Raw genomic sequence first — 19,432 nt, 5'->3', positions numbered from 1 at the left:
AATAAAACATTTCCAGTTAACTAGCAAAGTATTCGTTTCGTTCGTTTGTTAAATAAGAAGCAATCTAGCGCTGAAATGTGTTTTTTTTAATCAAGTGATCAAAGTGCTCGTTGCCGTTGCGATCAGTGGCGCTGATACAGTGTTCTCGTGGCTCGCGCACACACCGCAGCGGCCGCACATTCTTCACTCAGACGCGCGCTTCAGTCCGTTGAGGAGACTCTAGGCTACTCTATTCGTTCCGATGAAATCACAAAACAAAATTCATACAAATCTGTCCCTGCTTGATATACAACCGCTGATAAACATAATCGGTTTTGATGAAAAAGAAAAATATATACGAGTGCAGATTAGAACTCAGAACCTTTGACACGCTTGGCAAGTTCTGCCACTGGACCATTAAAGTACATACCGGTACGTGGAACAGTCGATCTATGTAGCCTATTTATTCACGTGAAAAAAACAACATATAGCCTAGTGGAGTTGATCTCATTAAATGTCTAAGTAAACCCAGTGTACTATTTAAATCGATTGCTGGACATTGTAATGTTATTCTACATTTGTCTGATTTATGATTTAGCATTGTATTAGCAGTAGCACGGGCACAAGGCTACATTGCGCATGCGTCGAACCGTGCGAACCGCGCGACGCACACACGCACCGAACCGAGACAAGCGAACCGAACGGTTCGGATGTTTTTTCATGTACCGTGCCACCCCTAGTAGTTATATTTGATTATTAAATAATTAATTTACATTTTACAATCCTACTAGCCCTTTATTTATATTTAAAACCATTCTAATTGATTTGGTGAGGAACATAGCGTTTTGAGCAGCATTTGCAGACCCTGTCATGCTGTTGGCCATAGCTACTGCAGTAGACGCATATCGCAGTATTAAGGCTAACGATTAATCGATTAATTGATCGTTAATTTAAACGACGATCGATCATGGGAATTTGTGAAAATTTACAACCCTAATACCAAGGTTATTATAGTTTTTTTTTTATTATAGTTATTCTATATTAGTTTTTATTTTAATATCATTTTCAAATTTCCTATAAATTTCAGTTTAGTTTTAGTTAGTTTCATTAATGGTTTTGTTAGTTTTAGTTTAGTTTTTATTTTGTGAACACATTTCTATTTAGTTTTTATATATGTAGTTTCAGTTTCAGTTTTAGTAATTATAGTTTAGCAGAGTTAACAGAACATTTCCAGTTAAAGACATTTAATTTCAGCAAAGTTTAATGTTTGCAGTTTACATTTAACTCTTGTGAAAACCTTTCAATAATAACAATTAAATAATTGTTTGAGGATGAACAAAGAACCAAACAAATGCAACTAAAAAGTAAAAATTATAATAATATTAAAAATGAAATCTTGTTAAACGTGGTGTATAAGAAAAAGATATGCGTATGATTATTATGATTATTCTTTAAGGTTATTTCAATTATTAATCCTTTCAAACATTATTCTTGTATTGATCCATTTATGCTTTCTGTCTATTGCATCGTTTAAAATCATATAATCATAGTTATACACATATTCAAATGTTCTCTTCAGACCAGACATTTAGTATACTTCTACTCTGACAAATATACGTCTATTTCTGGGCTATAGACATGCTATTTGTTTTTTCCGTTTTCTGCTCAGTGTGGTAGGCTATCTTGTCTAATATGTGTGGTATAGGCCTATCTTGTTTAGGCTAGTTTCACATGAGATGGTTATCTTATACCTGGAATTAAGGTACAGCTGTATTTGCATGAGGTGGAAATAGATTTGGGCCTTTCTGCTTCTTAGGGCTGGTTCACACAGTCGGTTTTGCTTTGAAAAACGGAAAAAAGAGTTTTTCAGTGGGGAAAGAGAGGCACAGTGGGGTCAAAAGTTGAACTTATTTTAACTTGAGTGCCGCGTTTTTAGAGCGGCGTGTCATGCACGTGATGCTGCAGAAGACGCGAGACTCAAGCGCAACGGTCATACATTGAAAAATAAAGTAGCACAGTGGAAAAAAGTGATTTTCCGGTAGGCTTATTTAGGAGAGCTTATTAATTACGAAAAACGATTATTTATTTTTGCGAATTATTATTTTGTTTCAGTTATTTTTTCAGTAACTGTTGTTAGTTTCGTTTAGTTTTAGTTTTTCATTAATGTTGAAATTTCTATTTTATTTCAGTTTACGAAAATGTTTTTTGACCAATAGTTTTAGTCTTAGTTTCAGTTTTCGTTTACGAAAATAACCTTGGTGCATACCCAGGCAAACATGTTGTGCATATGGATACGTACACATACAGATGAATACACGCACACTCTCGACACCTGGTTTTGTTATTATGTGGATCACGTTTTTTGTTTGTTTGTTTTTGTTGCCAAATTGGTTTGGAACAGTTGTTGAATAAACATTTGAACTGAACAATTATGCTTGCCTATCTGTTGAACTTACAGTTTTATTGATAAACAGAGCGGTACTGACTGATTATGTATGTACTGTAATATAGTTATAATATAGTTATCGTTCTTGGTGTGAACGGGTCTTCAGAGTGAACATAAAATGCAGTGTCACATGATACCTGTTATGTTTCTGTTTGCTGAGTAGGATAGTCTCACTTTTTCCCATTAATCATTTTATAGAAACTGCTAGGGCACATTTCTTTGTGTCATGTACGGTACTTCTATGAGGTGCCCCTAGGGACATTATTCAGAATTACCATGCATATACATGTACTTTTCCTCTCACATACACATATGTAATTCATTCACATACTATAATGAAAAAATGCTCACACACATACAAGTGAAATGCTTTTACAAACACAACTGAAATGCTCTCATACATACAACTGAAAATATTAAGCTCACACACACAACTGAAATGCTCACACACATACAAGTGAAATGCTTTTACAAACACAACTGAAACGCTCACACACACACAACTGAAACGCTCACACACACACAACTGAAATGCTCTCACACACACAACTGAAACGCTCTCACTCACACAACTGAAAAGCATTTCAGTATGTTGTATGCAAGCATTTCAGTTGAAAAGGAAGGTGGTTAAAGTCCCCACTCCAGTCCAGTTGGTGGCAGTAGTGCGCCTCAAGAAGAAGAACTAGAAGCTGTTGAAAGAAAGCATAGTAGACTAGCGCAGAGTAAAGTTGGCAATAAATTCACAGATTCGAACTTCCCGGGTCAATAACTCGTGAGCTAAACGTTGTTACTACACAAATAACACCTCTTTTTAATCGTAGTAATGTAGACAAGCAGCTACAACCTAATTTTCCTCAAAACGAGATTTCCCTCGCAGTGGACAAAATACATTGAACTCTATGCGCAGGCGGCAGAGAGGCAGATCCGAAGGGACCATCCCGTGTGCAAAACCCGAAAAGCGTTACTACGAAAACAGTCAATAAATTCACTGTCACACACTATAGTGTCATCAAATTCAGTTCACACATCACTGATGCCCTGATGGTTATACTACAACACTTATTTTGGAAAAAATATATTTTAAATTTTATATACAATTGTAAATGTATCATGTTGATGATTGTTATTATGAAAAATATTTAATAACTTCACTGTAATTCACTGTATTGTTGCCAAATTCAGTACACATATCACTGCTTGATATTTTCCAAAATAAGTGTTGTAGTATAACCATCAGGACAGCAGTGATATGTGAACTGAATTTGGCAACAATACAGTGAATTACAGTTAAGTTATTGAATATTTTTCATAAAAATCATAAAAATGATACATTTACAATTGTATATACAATTTAAAATATATTTTTCCCAAAATAAGTGTTGTACTATAACCATCAGGGCATCAGTGATGTGTGAACTGAATTTGATGACACTATAGTGTGTGACAGTGAAGTTATTGACTGTTTTCGTAGTAACGCTTTTCGGGTTTTGCACTTTGCAGATGGTCCCTTCGGATCTGCCTCTCTGTCGCCTGCGCATAGAGTTCACTGTATTTTGTCCACTGCGAGGGAAAGCTCGTTTTGAGGAAAATTAGGTTGTAGCTGCTTTAGTCTACATTACTACGATTAAAAAGAGGTGTTATTTGTGTAGTAACAACGTTTAGCTCACAAGTTATTGACCCGGCAAGTTCGAATCTGTGAATTTATTGCCAACTTTAAGTCAAGTCAAGTTTATTTGTATAGCGCTTTTCACAATACAGATTGTATCAAAGCAGCTTCACAGTATTAAATTTAAATAATACAACAAAGTTTGTTTCAAGAGGAATTTATTGATTGATAAAATTAAATTAAATATCCCCAAAATATCCCCAACTGAGCAAGCCAAAGGCAACAGTGGCAAGGAACCGAAAAACTCCATCAAGTGACCTAATGGTGTCCTAAAACTCCATCAGGTGACCTAATGGAGAAAAAAAACCTTGGGAGAACCCAGGCTCAGTCGGGGGCCAGTTCTCCTCTGGCATTTATGAGCTAGAGGCCGGATTGTAGTTTGAACTGTGGGATTATATGAATGCCTGGCTGAAGAGATGCGACTTTAATCTAGTTTTAAACTGGGAGAGCGAGTCTGAGCAACGAACAGTATCAGGAAGACTATTCCAGAGTTTTGGAGCCAAATGTGAAAATGCTCTCCCTCCTTTGGTGGTTCTGAATATCCTAGGTATGACCAAAAGCCTTGAATTTAGTGATCTTAAAGAGCGCGATGGATTATAGGGCGATAGAAGATCCGTTAAATAGACTGGAGCTAAGCCGTTTAGGGCTTTATAAGTCAGTAGCAATACCTTGTAATTAATACGGAACTGTATAGGTAACCAATGCAGTGATGATAAAATCGGTGTTATATGATCATATTTTCTTGATCTCGTAAGAACTCTAGCGGCGGCATTTTGGACTAACTGTAGCTTGTTTATTGAGGATGCAGGACAACCAGCTAATAAGGCATTACAGTAATCCAGTCTCGAGGTCATGAATGCATGAACTAACTTTTCTGCATCAGAAACTGATAGCATATTACGTAGCTTAGCAATGTTTCTAAGGTGGAAAAAGGCTGTTTTTGTAACATATGAAATATGATTTTCAAAAGACAGGTTGCAATCGAGTATAACACCCAGGTCTTTTACTGTAGCGGATAAAGTAACAGGACATCCTATGATGTTAAAGTTGTATTGTGCGAGGTTTTGTGGGCGGTTTTTTGAACCGATAAGTATTACCTCTGTCTTGTCTGGATTTAATAAAAGAAAATTACGCGTCATCCAATCTTTTATATCTTTAACACACTCTGTCAATTTGGAAAATTTAGCGTTTTCATCCGGCCTTGATGAAATATATATTTGAGTGTCTTTACTCTGCGCTTGTCTACTATGCTTTCTTTCAACAGCTTCTAGTTCTTCGTCTTGAGGCGCACTACTGCCACCAACTGGACTGGAGTGGGGAATTTAACCACCTTCCGTTTCAACTGAAATGTGCTTCCGTTTCAAATGAAATGCTTGCATACAAAAGACTGAAATGCTTTTCAGTTGTGTGAGTGAGAGCGTTTCAGTTGTGTTTGTAAAAGCATTCCACTTGTACTGTAAGTGTGTGAGCACTTCAGTTGTGTGTGTGAGCGTAATATTTTCAGTTGTATGTATGAGCGTTTCAGTTGTGTTTGTAAAAGCATTTCACTTGTATGTATGAGAGCATTTCAGTTGTGTGTGTGAGCGTAATATTTTCAGTTGTATGTATGAGAGCATTTCAGTTGTGTGTGTGTAAGTGTTTCAGTTGTGTGTGTGAGCGTAATATTTTCAGTTGTATGTATGAGAGCATTTCAGTTGTGTGTGTGTGAGCGTTTCAGTTGTGTGTGTGAGCATAATATTTTCAGTTGTATGTATGAGAGCGTTTCAGTTGTGTTTGTAAAAGCATTTCACTTGTATGTGTGTGAGCATTTCATTATAGTATGTGAATTAATTTGGTTTCATATGTGTATGTGAGAGGAAAAGTACATGTATATGCATGGTAATTCTGAATAATGTCCCTGGGGCACCTCATTACTTATCTTTGCATTTGATATAAATGAATGAATGCACCTTTTATACAAATATGTCCTATAAGCAGACCTAAATCAAATCTGCAGAAACACAACAGTAGGGTTTTACACAAAACCTTTTAACACAAAAGTAAAAATCCTATGACTTTTCTCACCTTTGTCTTTTCTCAGATGTTATTCGTTTTATTCAAATACAGTTTGTAATGTTAACTTACATCTCAGAGCTGTTGGAGTTCATATAGCTTTGCAGTCTTTATTGAAGAATTTTTGGCATCCCTGTGGAAAAAATGAATGGAAAAAATTACGTTTAGCGCTACAGTAACGTAATTAGCAATGAAAGATAACAGAATAATTCATAGCAAACCTCAAGATGTTAACTATACACATTTGTACAAAAGCTGCTTAAAATAAATATAAAAGGACTAGACTCCATCCTGGTACAATAATATACTAATTTGATTGGATGAATAGGTTACAGTGAGGGAGATTTCCAACTTTAAAACTCGGCGTTCATAAACCACCAGAAATGCTAAACCATCTATACAATTTACGATATAGCCTAAGGTTTACGTATAATTTACACACGATTATAAAAGGGTATTTATTATATATCAGTTCGTTTACACTTTACTTGCCTGACTGGAAAGGTAGAAGTCGTTAGCTTTCTGCAGGAAGGTTCGTGAGTACAACAAGAGAGTCAGTGGGGGAGGGGCGTGCGCGATTGGCGCAATACCCGCGAAAGAGAGGCGAATCTAAAGACAAGTAAATCTAATTTAAAAATCTAAGCATTTTAATAAAGATACATTTACATGAGAAGCAAAGAAAAAAAAAATCATAATAATTTCCCCCCAGCATAAATTAGTTAATTTTGATTTCTCATTCTCTGATGGCCACTTCTTGCTTATGTGCTTAAATGTGTAGTAAGTAATTGCTTTAAAGTCACCATGAAATAAAAATTCGTGGGTTTTTTTAATGCTATATTGCAGTATTTATTATAAATGATTTATCCGCGTACACATCATTATTATTGTTTTAATTAATCTGATCTTGTAATCTTTAAAGGGGTATAATGCCCTTTTTACAAGATGTAAAAACAATTTTTTTTACATCTTGAGGAAGTTTTAGCTCAAAATACCCCACATATATTTTTATATAGCATGTTAAACTTGTCACTTTTTGAGGGTGAGCAAAAACGCACCATTTATGTGTCTGTCCCTTTAAATGCAAATGAGCTGTGCTGCTCCCGGCACAGAGGGCGGAGCTTCAACAGCTTGTGTCCTTTTACCCATAGATATCATATATTAAAGGCTAGATGTCTCGTCCGCGCTGCTGGCCAATGGAGGTCGACGTCCGCACACGGCGGCCATCTTGCCACAGGGAGCTCGCTCACTCGTAACATTGTGTTAATGGTGCATGTACTTTTTAAATAACCATAACTTGCTCAATTTTCTACCGATTTTCAAACGGTTTGGTTTGTTATAAACGTCAGAGATGTAGTTATGACACTGCATACTTATCAATAAATTTAATATTATATATTTAAACATGTTCAAGCATCCAGAATTATAGCCACGTTAACAACGTTTGTAAGAAACCAAACCGTTTGTAAATCCGTCAAGATTTCAGCAAGATAAGGGGATTTGTGTTCGTGCTGATCACTCACCTTACTTCAGATATCACAGAGCTCGCCAGAAAGCTTCCCTGTGACAAGATGGCTGCCGGTGTGATGCCGTTCGAGACTCCGCCTTAAGACATCTAGCCTTATATGGATATCTATGCTTTTACCTCACACAGACATGCACTGGAAATTTCTAAACTTTTAGCCTTTTATGTTCAAACTGGAGTCAGACAATGATGGAGAGACTCAAGAAGAAGTGACAACATGTAGAATTCAACAGGACATTTCTGAATAAGTATTGATTATTGATGATAATCTATAAATCGCGTTCCCGGGGGCGGGGTTTATGTAAATTTTAGGGTTAGTTATGTCACTAATCCGGGAAGAATGTTCTGTCCTATACCAGCCTTTGTTGTAGTCCTTTAAAAGCTATTTCTTTAAAAGAAAATATCTCCCTTTGCTTTGAACTTTGAGCGTTGTAACTTTGCAGATGTTTTTTATGCTCAAACAGCAACAATACACACTAACCTAAGTTAGAAAAGTGAAATCATAATCAACCACTTCTTTAATACATATAACGCCCTCTCCCACTGGCATGGGTGTTGACATTTTTCAGTGCAAGGGTGGAGCTGGACAACCTGTCCCTAACATGATCACAGCTTTAGAGAGCTGCAGGGCTGGCATATTTTAACATATTCTACAACATAAAATAGCTACATCAATAATACCCCCTTGTGATTTTTTTAAGAGCTTTTGCTAACAAGTGACTAAATGGGACAGAGGTTGTCGGGGACATTAACATTAAATGTCATCACGATGAACAGGTAAACTAATTACTCTCTAGTCCACTTATACAAGCACCCTTGCAAACTCTTCTAACGCAAACTTTTAGGGAGATTTTTTTTTTTTTTTTTACAAGAGTTGTCGGAAGCTTAGTGGTGGTGACGTAGAAGTCTTGTGACCCTGGATTAGTTTGTTTATCCTACTTTTAGCTTTTTACTTCTTTAAAGGTGCAGTAAACTTTTTTTTTTTTTTTCGCTGTTGAAAGTGGATCAGACTGAGCACCAAAACACACTTGTAGCCAATCAGGAGTAGCTAAGTCGGGAATAGCCTACATTCATGATTGGGGAGGAGGGAGAGCTCAGTGCACAAGTCAGACATTAGCAGAACAACTATAGAAAGAGAGATGGCAGAGAAAAACTTATAACTTTAAAAAGAGTTAATATCAGAGAAGCTTTCCAGCGCTGGAGAGACCTAAAGGAGCAGGAAGTCATGAATACAGACATGGAGATTGCTTATTTCTTCTCGATACGCAAATAATTATTATCTTTTTTTTTTTTTTTCTGTGTTTCACAGAACTCAGATATGCTGTCTTATGCTTGAATATACTCTTGTGTCATTTTTGATTGTTTGTTCATTTGCATTATTAGGTAAGCCTATAACGTCTAAACCTCCACCGCCTGTTTCGAGCATCGGCTCCCAAAGTGTATCCGAAAAGTGAGATATCATACTCCTAATATCTGTTTTTTTCATTTGGTTGCCCTTTTAGTGATCGCTATAACCTCTTAACCTTGTCACATTTGTAATAGGATAATTTTAGTGTCTTTGACTATTGTGTTGTGTAGGGAGCTGTTCATGAAAACTGTGTTTGTTTTTTGGGTTGGAAGGGATGACTTTGTCATTGAAGGAGTAGCGGAGCTAGATAACAATTAGACATTCGACCTGAATTATCAAATTGACTTCACTTATTGATGACATCGTACCCTCGGGCAGCAGGCACATCACATTCTGCCATAGTCGTTGCCTGTTTTGTATAGCATGTACGTGAATGTGGGGGCGGAGGCATCAAGATAGGGGAGTGATCCTTTTGGGTAGGGGCTTGTTTGTTTTGGTGATTTCAAATATCAACAGTGTTTACCAGAAATCGCTTATTGCACCTTTAAATTTCATAAAAGTTTTGTTGATTTGTGAAGATTAATTTTCACTTGTGGAAAAAAATCTATCATGTCTGATATAGTGCATTTCTACAATGACATTGTAACTTAACAATTTTGCATGATCTGTGATCAGTTGTGTGTCCCATGCAGGCAAGATACCAAACATCCCTGCTATTCCAAACCACAGTGAAGTTAACAACATGATGATCACAAGTTCTTAAAATCCTGACCTCTTTACTGACGATACTATCTCACAAATTTATTGTAAGTAAATTATTTCAGTTATCCACTCTATCACAATTAGGAATATTCAAGCATTGCATAAGACCCATTTCCACTGCCCTATCCCAAAAAACAAATTCCTGCCAAAACCGTCACAAGCATGCCATATATGCAGTATGCTGTGAAGTGTGAGTGTGTGTCACTTGATCTTTCCACTTCATCTTTGTGAGATAACAAAATCAAATGATAAGTGAGTATAGATAGGGGGGTTGTTATCTAAGGGAACATATAGGTAACAGGAACAGCTTCATGAGACGCCAGCCGAGATCCCACAAGATAAGAACATGACAAAACCTGCCTGGTACATAACAGATACATACATAGCTTCTTGAAATAAACGGAGGGATATACAGCAAAAGGGACAAAGAGAGTTCATTTATTATATGTTAAATTATAGAGAATCTAAGACTTTTCCCTCTGTTCTCTTTTTCACAGTTGCGCAATTCTGCTCATGCATTCTGCTGCCTTCTGAATGAAAATTGATTCAAGGAGCTATAAGTGAGTGTAGTGAGATTCCATTCGTGTGTGAGCAAGCGAGAAAATGATGTCTATCTAGATGTGTGACTGTCACATGGAAATGCACACCCAAAAATTTCTCCGCAAAAATGTGAGCCATTAGCAATTTTACACACTGAGGTTTGACATCAGGGACAGAGAAGATAATAAAATAATTGACACCATTATAACTATGATAATTGCAACACTGGAATCATGGTTCAAATGAATGAAATTACAATACTACTTATTTTCATTTGTTTGGCAGACTCATTAGATGTGTGAGCCAAAGAAGGCGTGCTGTTTTAGTGCTGTGGAGAAACTTCAAACCGTGATAGTCACAGTGCTGCCTACGCTCTTAATAAAAAGGTTCCAAAATGTTTTTTTTTTTGCAGCAATGCCATAGAAGAACCAGTTTTGGTTCCCCCCAAAAACTTTCAGTGAGCATTTCTGTGCGATGGAAATGTTCCATGGATCTTAAAGGTTCCTCATGGAACACTCTCAGAAAAAAAAGGTACAAAAGCTGTCACTGTGGCGGTACCTTTTCAAAAGGTACACCTTTGTACCTAAAGAGTGCATATTAGTCCCTCAAAGGTACATATTGGTACCAAAAGTGTACATATTAGAACCCTTTACCAAGGGTTTAGACAGAACCAAGGGTACTGTCTAAAGGGTAAGTGACAGCTTTTGTACCCTTTTTTCTGAGAGTGAACCAATAAACCTTTATTTTTAAGAGTCTAAACTTTCATGAAATGTAAAAAAAAAAAAAAAAACACAAAACAATAAAATGATGAATATTAAATCATCAGAATAAACTTAAAAAAAAAAAAAAAAAAAAAAAAATATATATATATATATATATATATATATATATATATATATATATATATATATAGCCTATATAAATAACTCACTTACATGGATTGTTGGAAGTTGAATTTAATTATTGCAATTTTTTTTCATGGAATTGGTTTCATTGCAATAAGTTTCCAACTTTCCAACTTTTTTTTACTTAATTATTTTATTTATTTAGGTTATTATTTCATGTGCTTGTAGATGAGCACATGCAGACAAAACTCCAATTCGTCCAGTGTTCAGAGTAATATAAATCAGTGATGCAGAACGTTTTGTGCTGTAAAACCTAAGGTGTGTTCTTAAACTGCAGACTTTGCATGTGAGTGAATGACACAGTCACTCTCCAGAACTTTATCTGATTAAAGTCAGTGCCAATCTACTATGAGAATCTCAAACTAGCGGCAGACAATGAGCATATGACCAAACAGAGAATGAAATGGCTATTCATAGAGGAATGTGTAAAGATAGCCGGTCTTATCAATCAACCCGTCAGCAGGGACTGCAGACTCTATTGCAAAGAATAGAATTCCTACTGATAAAAGGGGTGAAAAACTGCCCAGAGATGTTCCTGTCAGGAGTTGTCAACGGCTGTAACTCAAACAAAGTTCTCCACAATCGTGTTTCTACCATTCAAGTGCTTAACTATGTACACAAAACACACACATACACATTAAAAGGGAACAAAACATGCAATGAAAAGAGAATTCTTTCTCTCATCAAAATTTCTGACACATTCAAAAGGTAAGTAAATTTCATAAAAATGCATAAAAACAAAAACACATGATGGAAATCCAGTTCTCTTGCAGAGTTCTCTGAAATTTCATATTGATTTGGACACCTGAAAAGCTCTTCTATCACCTTATTGAATCAGTAGTGTTTGACTTTAGTCTGACTCCAGATAAAGTGAACCTGGTCTGCACCGTGTCACATGTACACATTGTCACGCTTCATGTTGGTTAAAGCTCGATTAACCTGCTTTTACAGAGAGAGTGAAGTAACGTGTTTGGTTATGACATACCCACAACTGATCTGCCTTGGTGTTGATGATAATGGTATGAAACCTGTAAACACCACACACCTCTCAGTCTACATTCTGCTGGTTACACTTATTCGTCTGTAGGACATCTGATTGGACATCTGTTCTGAGCGCTCTAAACTTATCATCATTAGTTTGTCTAAACTCAAATTTGTTAAATTCTGTCATTATTAGCCTCATCTAAAAAAAATAATTAATGGAACACATAAACACACCATAAAAGTCCATTCTAATATATAACGCTGTTCAAAAATGTAAGGGGCAGTAAAAAAAATTATAATAATCATATAAACTGTATATGCTCACCAAGGCTGCATTAATTTAATAAGAAAATTGGTTAAAAGAACAAAACAAACAACAACAACAGTATCAGCGTGGAATATCAATACAGTATAAATTAAACGTTTTCTATTTTAATATATTTTACAAATGTAATGTTAAAATGTAATTTATTCCTGTGATGGAAAAGCTTAATTTTCAGATGCCATTACTCTTCAGTGTCACATGATCTTTTAGAGATCTTTGTAATATGCTGATTTGATGCTGATAATAAGAGACATTTCTTCTTATCAACGTTGAAAACAGTTGTGCTGCTTAAATTATTTGTACAAACCATGACACGTTTTTCATTTCAGCATTCTTTAAATGAAAGTTCAACGGAACAGCATGTACTCTTTTGTAACAATTTAGTTTTTGTTACCAACCCCAAACTTTTGAATAGTAGTGTACATAGAAACTACTCTTTCGAAGAATCAGATTTCCACAAACACACAGTCAATTAATGCTGCTAGAACTTGTTTGATGGTTCAAAAGCTATGGGAGCCAAAGCAAAACGGTATATGAAGGTGGCAGTGGGGGTGCTGAGTCACAATATATCAAGCCTGGGCTTGACATCAGAGTTAGGCAAGACGGTTATCCTCTGGGGCGAGTCGATCATTTGTCAACCACTGTCTCTTGTAACTGAGAGTGTATGCATCATTGGAACTACACAACCTTGACTCAAACCTTACTTTCCCAGGGGCTGGGTTAACATGAGGTTAAAGTGTCAGCCTGGGTGCGTGTATGTGTGTGTTCGTGCAGTTTGGGGGTGAGAAAATATTTGTTAAGGACCTGTATATTTGCATGCATGCATGCTAGATTTCCTAAAAAATCAATAAATAATATAACATTTAAAGTTGGCATGAAATGGAAGTTGCGATAGTTTAGTCCCTATTGTGACATGTATCCGAGTGAAACAGCTTTCTTGGACAAGATAAAATGTTGGGTGGGACTTGATTATGCCCATAAGAAATTGATGTGGTTGTTGTGGTTAGCCATTGCTGTGATCTCATGTAAGGGACGGGTTGCCCTGCTCTTGTGCCAGTAAACACATCAGAGAAGAGAAGAGATGCCGCTGCAAGGGGGACGTTATTTTATACCAGACTACGAAGGCACATGAATATATTCTTTTTTAAATAATGATGTGAACATATAAATCATTTATAATAAATATTGCAATATTCCATTAAAAACAAAAATAAGAATCATCTTGATTTCATGGTGACTTTATTTTGAAATTAGAACTAATATAGAAGACTGGGAGTGAGTGAAGGAGATGAAAATAGTCAAGAGTGAGACAAAGGTCACCTAGACATGCCTTTGTGAACACACACAGTTGTGGATGACAGAAAGAGCCATTGATGAAGCAGCACAATGCAAAGTACACTGACAAATGCTTGAATTCCATTATAGCGCTTCTCCTCCAACTGCTTGTTTCCTTTTCGTGTTTGCATGCTCACTGCTGCCCGTGGGTCAGTGCTGGGGGAGTTCAGTAACAAAGCTGTCATTGTGCTCCCAGGTTAGAGAGAGAGAAAGAAAGCACAAACTATGGCTCATTCCACTTCCTTTTTCTGTTCCGGTCATGCAAACTGGTCAGCTTAGTTTATATGGCTAAAACTGACTAGTCATACCAATGCAAATATTTATGACTGCACAACCTAAATAGTCTAGACAGTTTAAAATAACCATGTAGTGTAACAGGGTTATAATAAACTAAAACCATTAAAAAAGTACCTGAAATAAGATTAAAATATACAAAAACTTATTTTATTTCACCCAGTTGCCAAAGAAAACGAAAACAGAAAATATAAAAATAAAAACAAATTAAAATTATTAATAAAAATGGTTCTCAATATTAATATATATATATATATATATATTGAGACAAAAAAGTATTTTTCAGTTTCTGGTTGGCAAACATTAGTGGATCATGTTCATAGTTGATGTAAATGTATAAAGTACACACGATGGTGGAGAAAAGAGAAAAGGTTTGAAAGGCTATTTTCTATCTAATGCAATGAAATGTAGACATTTTCTAGTCTAAATATCACATCCATTGACTGGTTCCTGGGAGACATCATGCGTAATCACCAAATGAGCATCTTAATTCTTCTGCTTCATCAACAAAAACACACTGCGTGGGTTGGAAAATTATATTTTTTCACCTCTGGGCCTTTTATGACTACCACAAAATTGTGAAGTTGCCTCCATCATCTGAGGTTTACTTGTTTCAGGCTTTCCTGGTCTGTCTTTCAGAGAAAGAAACAATGAGAGTCTGTGTGATACTCATTAACATCTGGAGCAGAGGAGAGAAAAAGCCTGCGTACACATCCAACACTTGTCAGATGACCCTGAATCTGTGTGTTTCTCCACTGCAGCCAGAGCATCTGTGACTCTAGAAGAAAAGAAGATTAATGTCATGGACTTTTTCTGGATGTCCTTTTTAAATGAAGGATGAAGGCTGAAGACTAAGGTGAGACTTGTCTTTTCCTCGACGGCTTTCAGTTTGAATCAAATATCAATAAAACTTTAACCATCATAATGTTGTTTAGGGAAATGATGGAATCCACAATGAACTATTTTACTCTGCTAGTGATTTCAGCCTGTTTCTTCTTGTGTACCTCTGCAAAATACCACCATCATAATCAAGGTATTGCAGTTGATTTTAGAGATTTTGTGATTACAATATAAACATGATTTGAAAGCTATTACAAGACTAAAATGATTTTTTTTTAAAGATGTATCTTTACACATTTTAACATATAATATTAAATTACACACTGTTTTTTCTAGACAATGGCAAAGAGCTAAAATACCTCATGGAACCTCTGGTACATGCTGAGGTCACTGCTCGTCGTGGACACACAGTTGTTTTGCCCTGCAGGATGAGGTTCAAAGTACCACTGCATTACAGAGTAAAGTGGACTAAAATCGACCCCCCTAGTCAAGGAGTGGAAAACATAGTGCTTATAACAAACGGACATGCAGATAAGCAGTATGGCTCACTGGGGCCTCGAGCGTCTCTCCTGCGTGCACATGCCCGGGATGTTTCCCTCCGTTTGACCGATCTGGAGCTGGAAGATGATGGCAGCTATCGCTGTGAACTGATCAACGGGATTGAGGATGAAAGTGTTATTATTACGCTGAGGATTGAAGGTAGGACAGCGCGACAATTGGTAATAATCTTGACTTTTATAACAACAGTAAATAATAATAATAACAAAAGTTATAAAAACAAGACTACTACTACTACTATACTAATTTATTATTATTATTATTAGTAGTAGTAGTAGTCTTGCTGTCGTTATTCCTTTTTAACTTTTGCTATAATTATTATTAGGATAATAATAATTAATAATAAAAAATATATTTTAGATAATTTATGATGCTTAACCATTAATATTTTTTTTACATAATAATATAAATTAATATTACTACTAATTTTATTCAAATTAATTATTACTACTAATAAAATTACTACTAATAAAATTAATATTAAAATTAATATTACTACTAATATTACTAATATGACTACTACTACTACTATACTAATTTATGATTATTATTATTAGTAGTAGTAGTCTTGCTGTCGTTATTCCTTTTTAACTTTTGTTATAATTATTGTTAGGATAATAATAATTAATAATAAAAAAACTATTTTAGATAATTTATGATGCTTAACCATTAATATTTTTTTACATAATAATATAAATTAATATATTCATTATGATATATTGATTAATTTACCATGTATTTCAGGGGTTGTATTTCCTTACCAGAGTCACCATGGTCGGTACAGATTTACTTTCTTTGAAGCTCAAAAGGCCTGTGCTGAACAGGATGCAACACTTGCCACCTACAAGCAGCTTTACCAAGGTAATAATCATATTTACACATTTTGATTGTTTACTTTTATGTGCAATTGTACACTTTTGAGCAATATAGTCCTAAGTTTCATTAAAAAGATAGTTCAGGCAAAAATTCTGTCATCATTTACTTTTTTTAATTTACTTTTTTTTTTCATACTATGGAAGTCAATGGGGACCAGCAACTGTTTGGTTGCCAACATTCTTCAAAATATCTTCTTTTGTGTTCAACAGAACAAAGAAACTTGAGGGTGAGTAAATGATGACAGAATTTTCAGTAACACTTTAGTTTAGGGTCCTATTCTCACTATTAGCTAGTTTCTTATTGGCATGCATATAAGAGATGCATGGGATATTGGCTGTTTATTAGTATTTTTAAGGCACATATTAATGCCTTATTCTGCATGACCATATAATCCTACCCAATACCTAAACTTAACAACTACCTTACTAATTATTAACAAGCAGTAATTAGGAGAATGATTGAGGAAAAAGCTATGGGCAAAAGTCATAGTTAACTTACAGTAAGAATTGGACCCTAAACTAATAGTGTGCCTAAATCCCTTTAAGTTGACTGGTATGTGTTTGGTGCTTATACCTGTATCCATGTATGATCCTACTTTTCAGCCTGGACTGAAGGGTTGGACTGGTGCAATGCTGGATGGCTGAGCGACGGAACTGTCAATTACCCAGTCCTGCACCCACGGCCGGCTTGTGGAGGGGATCTTCTATCAGGCATCCGAAGTTATGGGCCTCGTCACAAAACACAGGACCAGTATGATGCTTTCTGCTTCACCTCTACCACTAAGGGTCAGTGAATAGGGAATCTGTAATCGGAATTAGAATGGGATTTAGATGATGAGAACACATATTTATTACCAGCTCAAACCTTTAAACAGTAGTGTTTATATATATATATATATATATATATATATATATATATATATTATTATAATTTTTTTTACATCTGTGTGTCTGGATCTGTGATCCTTTCCTGACACAATAATTGTTACAGTATTCAGGTAAATTGAATCAGCTTGAGGACGTCTTTTATGGGAGAGATCTTAAACTGTTTCTGTTTAAAACAAATGGCCATTATAAACAGTTGCCGTTTGTTTCCCCAATAGACAAAAAAAGAGACACACCCGATCAGATCTCTTGTTTTTGTCTTTAGGAAAGACTAGGAGTCTGTTACTCTGTGGAAAGACATTTGAGCTTTCACTATGCCCACATGAGATTGTTGAATATGGCACTGGAGACCTGAATGTCAATGACAGATATAGGAATTGCACCTAGAAAACAGTTCAGTTTGTTGTGCAGATCATAGTTGTTCACTAAACTTGTACATATGGGGTTATTATTTCTGTTTTCATCTTATAAATGCGAAAATGTAAAAATAAAAAGAACTCACTTTTTTGCTTTCCCAGGGTCTGTTTTCTTCATTCCAGGGCAGTTGGATTTTGACAAGGCTGAACATGCCTGCAGACGGGAGGGTGCCGGTCTAGCGAGGACTGGTCAGATCTACTCATCTTGGAAGTTTCAGCAGCTGGACCGCTGTGATGGAGGCTGGCTGCAGGATGGTAGTGTACGATTCCCCATCATCAACCCGAGGGAGCGTTGTGGAGGGATTGCAGAACCAGGGGTTCGGAACTTAGGGTATCTCAGCAAAAGTTTGGGTCGTTACGGGGCTTATTGCTACAGGTAACTGCTCCAGATTTTGCTGCCAGGTAAATTTTTGCTACAGGCTGTCTGCACTTATGCAACACACTAGCCTAAAGGTGAAGTCCCTAAAAGGTGCAGAACGTATCCTTCATTTGTATGTATGGGCACCGCTAGAGGCTCTCTGCAGTGTAGAGCTGCAGGAAAGGAAATGTATGAGCTATACACTTAGCATGATGGCTTACAGCTAGCATTGGGTTATATAACAGTTCATTTAATAAGCTTGTTTTAAAGCAGGAAATATTAGATCCTTCTGTGAAAACTTCACTTTCAAATTAAGAGTGGAATGACACAGAAAGTCTTTAGACTACTCATGCTTGAATAGCTGTTAACTCTTTAGCTCTGACTAAGGCTGTGCAGCATATTTCAGAGGCAACATGTATTAAATATATAGCACCTAAATGTTATATTGTGTAGCACCATACACCGGATGGTACCTGGTGGTTGGATTTTTATTTATTTATTTATTTATTTGAACAGTCAATGAGCAAAATAGTAAGATTGCAAGATGTGAAAATATTCATTTTAATACATTTTATAATAATAAATTACCAACAAAAATATGAAATTTGTATCTGTTAGATTTTTTTTTTTTTTAACAGTCCTAATGTGTCATTTATAAATTACATACACATGCACAGTGTTTTTAAACTGCGACAAACCGTAATCTCAACTCAAATTCCCATTAAATATTCTTTTCAAAATATTCTTCACAAATCTCACAACTAGTGATGCTAGTTAGAATATTAACCAAAGAGTTTTTAATTCTTAATCAAGAATAATCAAGAAAATTCATAAACACATTTCTTATTGTAATAACTTTTTTATTGTGATTGCTCTGTTTGCTTGGAATGTAATTCATTCATTCAGTTTCTAGAGTGATGAAATATGCCTTGGTATCAGGCTATCAAAAACTAAAATATGATTTTGTTAGTGATGCATCCCGGAAACTAAATTAGTAGTCTACTAAAAATGGCCATCCTCCAGAGTAGCCTACAATACAGACCTGAATAACTGAGCACCAAGTTGCAGAATGACCAAATGTTTTCCCATAATTAGACTCAACGTGGGTCTTGAAATCACAAACATTTGTGGATTGCATATCTACCCTGCTTTATAAAGCTATGCTGACCCAATGCCTTTATATATATATATATTTTTTTTTTTTTTAAGTTGACATTTTTATGTATTTCACTTCTAGAATATTCTAAAACCAACGACACGAATCAGAATATTCCTGTTTATTAAATTAGGTCACTGTTAGTCTATGAGTTGTTGAACTCAAGTTGAATCTTGGTTGGCAAGG

At 35.7% G+C, this 19,432-nt stretch overlaps 1 protein-coding gene across 3 annotated transcripts in view; it reads left to right on the top strand.

Annotated features, from left to right (window-relative positions):
* The window catches only part of hapln2 (hyaluronan and proteoglycan link protein 2), a 31,583-nt gene that overhangs the window by 4,144 nt on the left and 8,007 nt on the right, over positions 1-19,432 (top strand). Inside the window, exons 2-8 of one of the 3 annotated variants that reach the window (XM_082149504.1) lie at positions 9,049-9,115; positions 14,920-15,014; positions 15,094-15,191; positions 15,335-15,697; positions 16,301-16,417; positions 17,035-17,217; positions 17,835-18,108. In XM_082149504.1, coding sequence (XP_082005630.1) covers positions 15,098-15,191; positions 15,335-15,697; positions 16,301-16,417; positions 17,035-17,217; positions 17,835-18,108 — 1,031 coding nt within the window. In that variant the 5' untranslated portion in view covers positions 9,049-9,115; positions 14,920-15,014; positions 15,094-15,097. Of the gene's footprint in view, positions 1-9,048; positions 9,116-14,876; positions 15,015-15,093; positions 15,192-15,334; positions 15,698-16,300; positions 16,418-17,034; positions 17,218-17,834; positions 18,808-19,432 lie in introns of those variants that run through there. The other 2 variants (XM_082149505.1, XM_082149506.1) reach the window with 2 other exon arrangements.

This window comes from Leuciscus leuciscus, assembly GCF_965113295.1.
Source record: "Leuciscus leuciscus genome assembly, chromosome: 20".
NCBI lineage: Eukaryota > Metazoa > Chordata > Actinopteri > Cypriniformes > Leuciscidae > Leuciscus > Leuciscus leuciscus.
The sequence above is the reverse complement of the archived record's forward strand: the minus strand, read 5'-3'. Positions and strand labels throughout refer to the sequence as shown.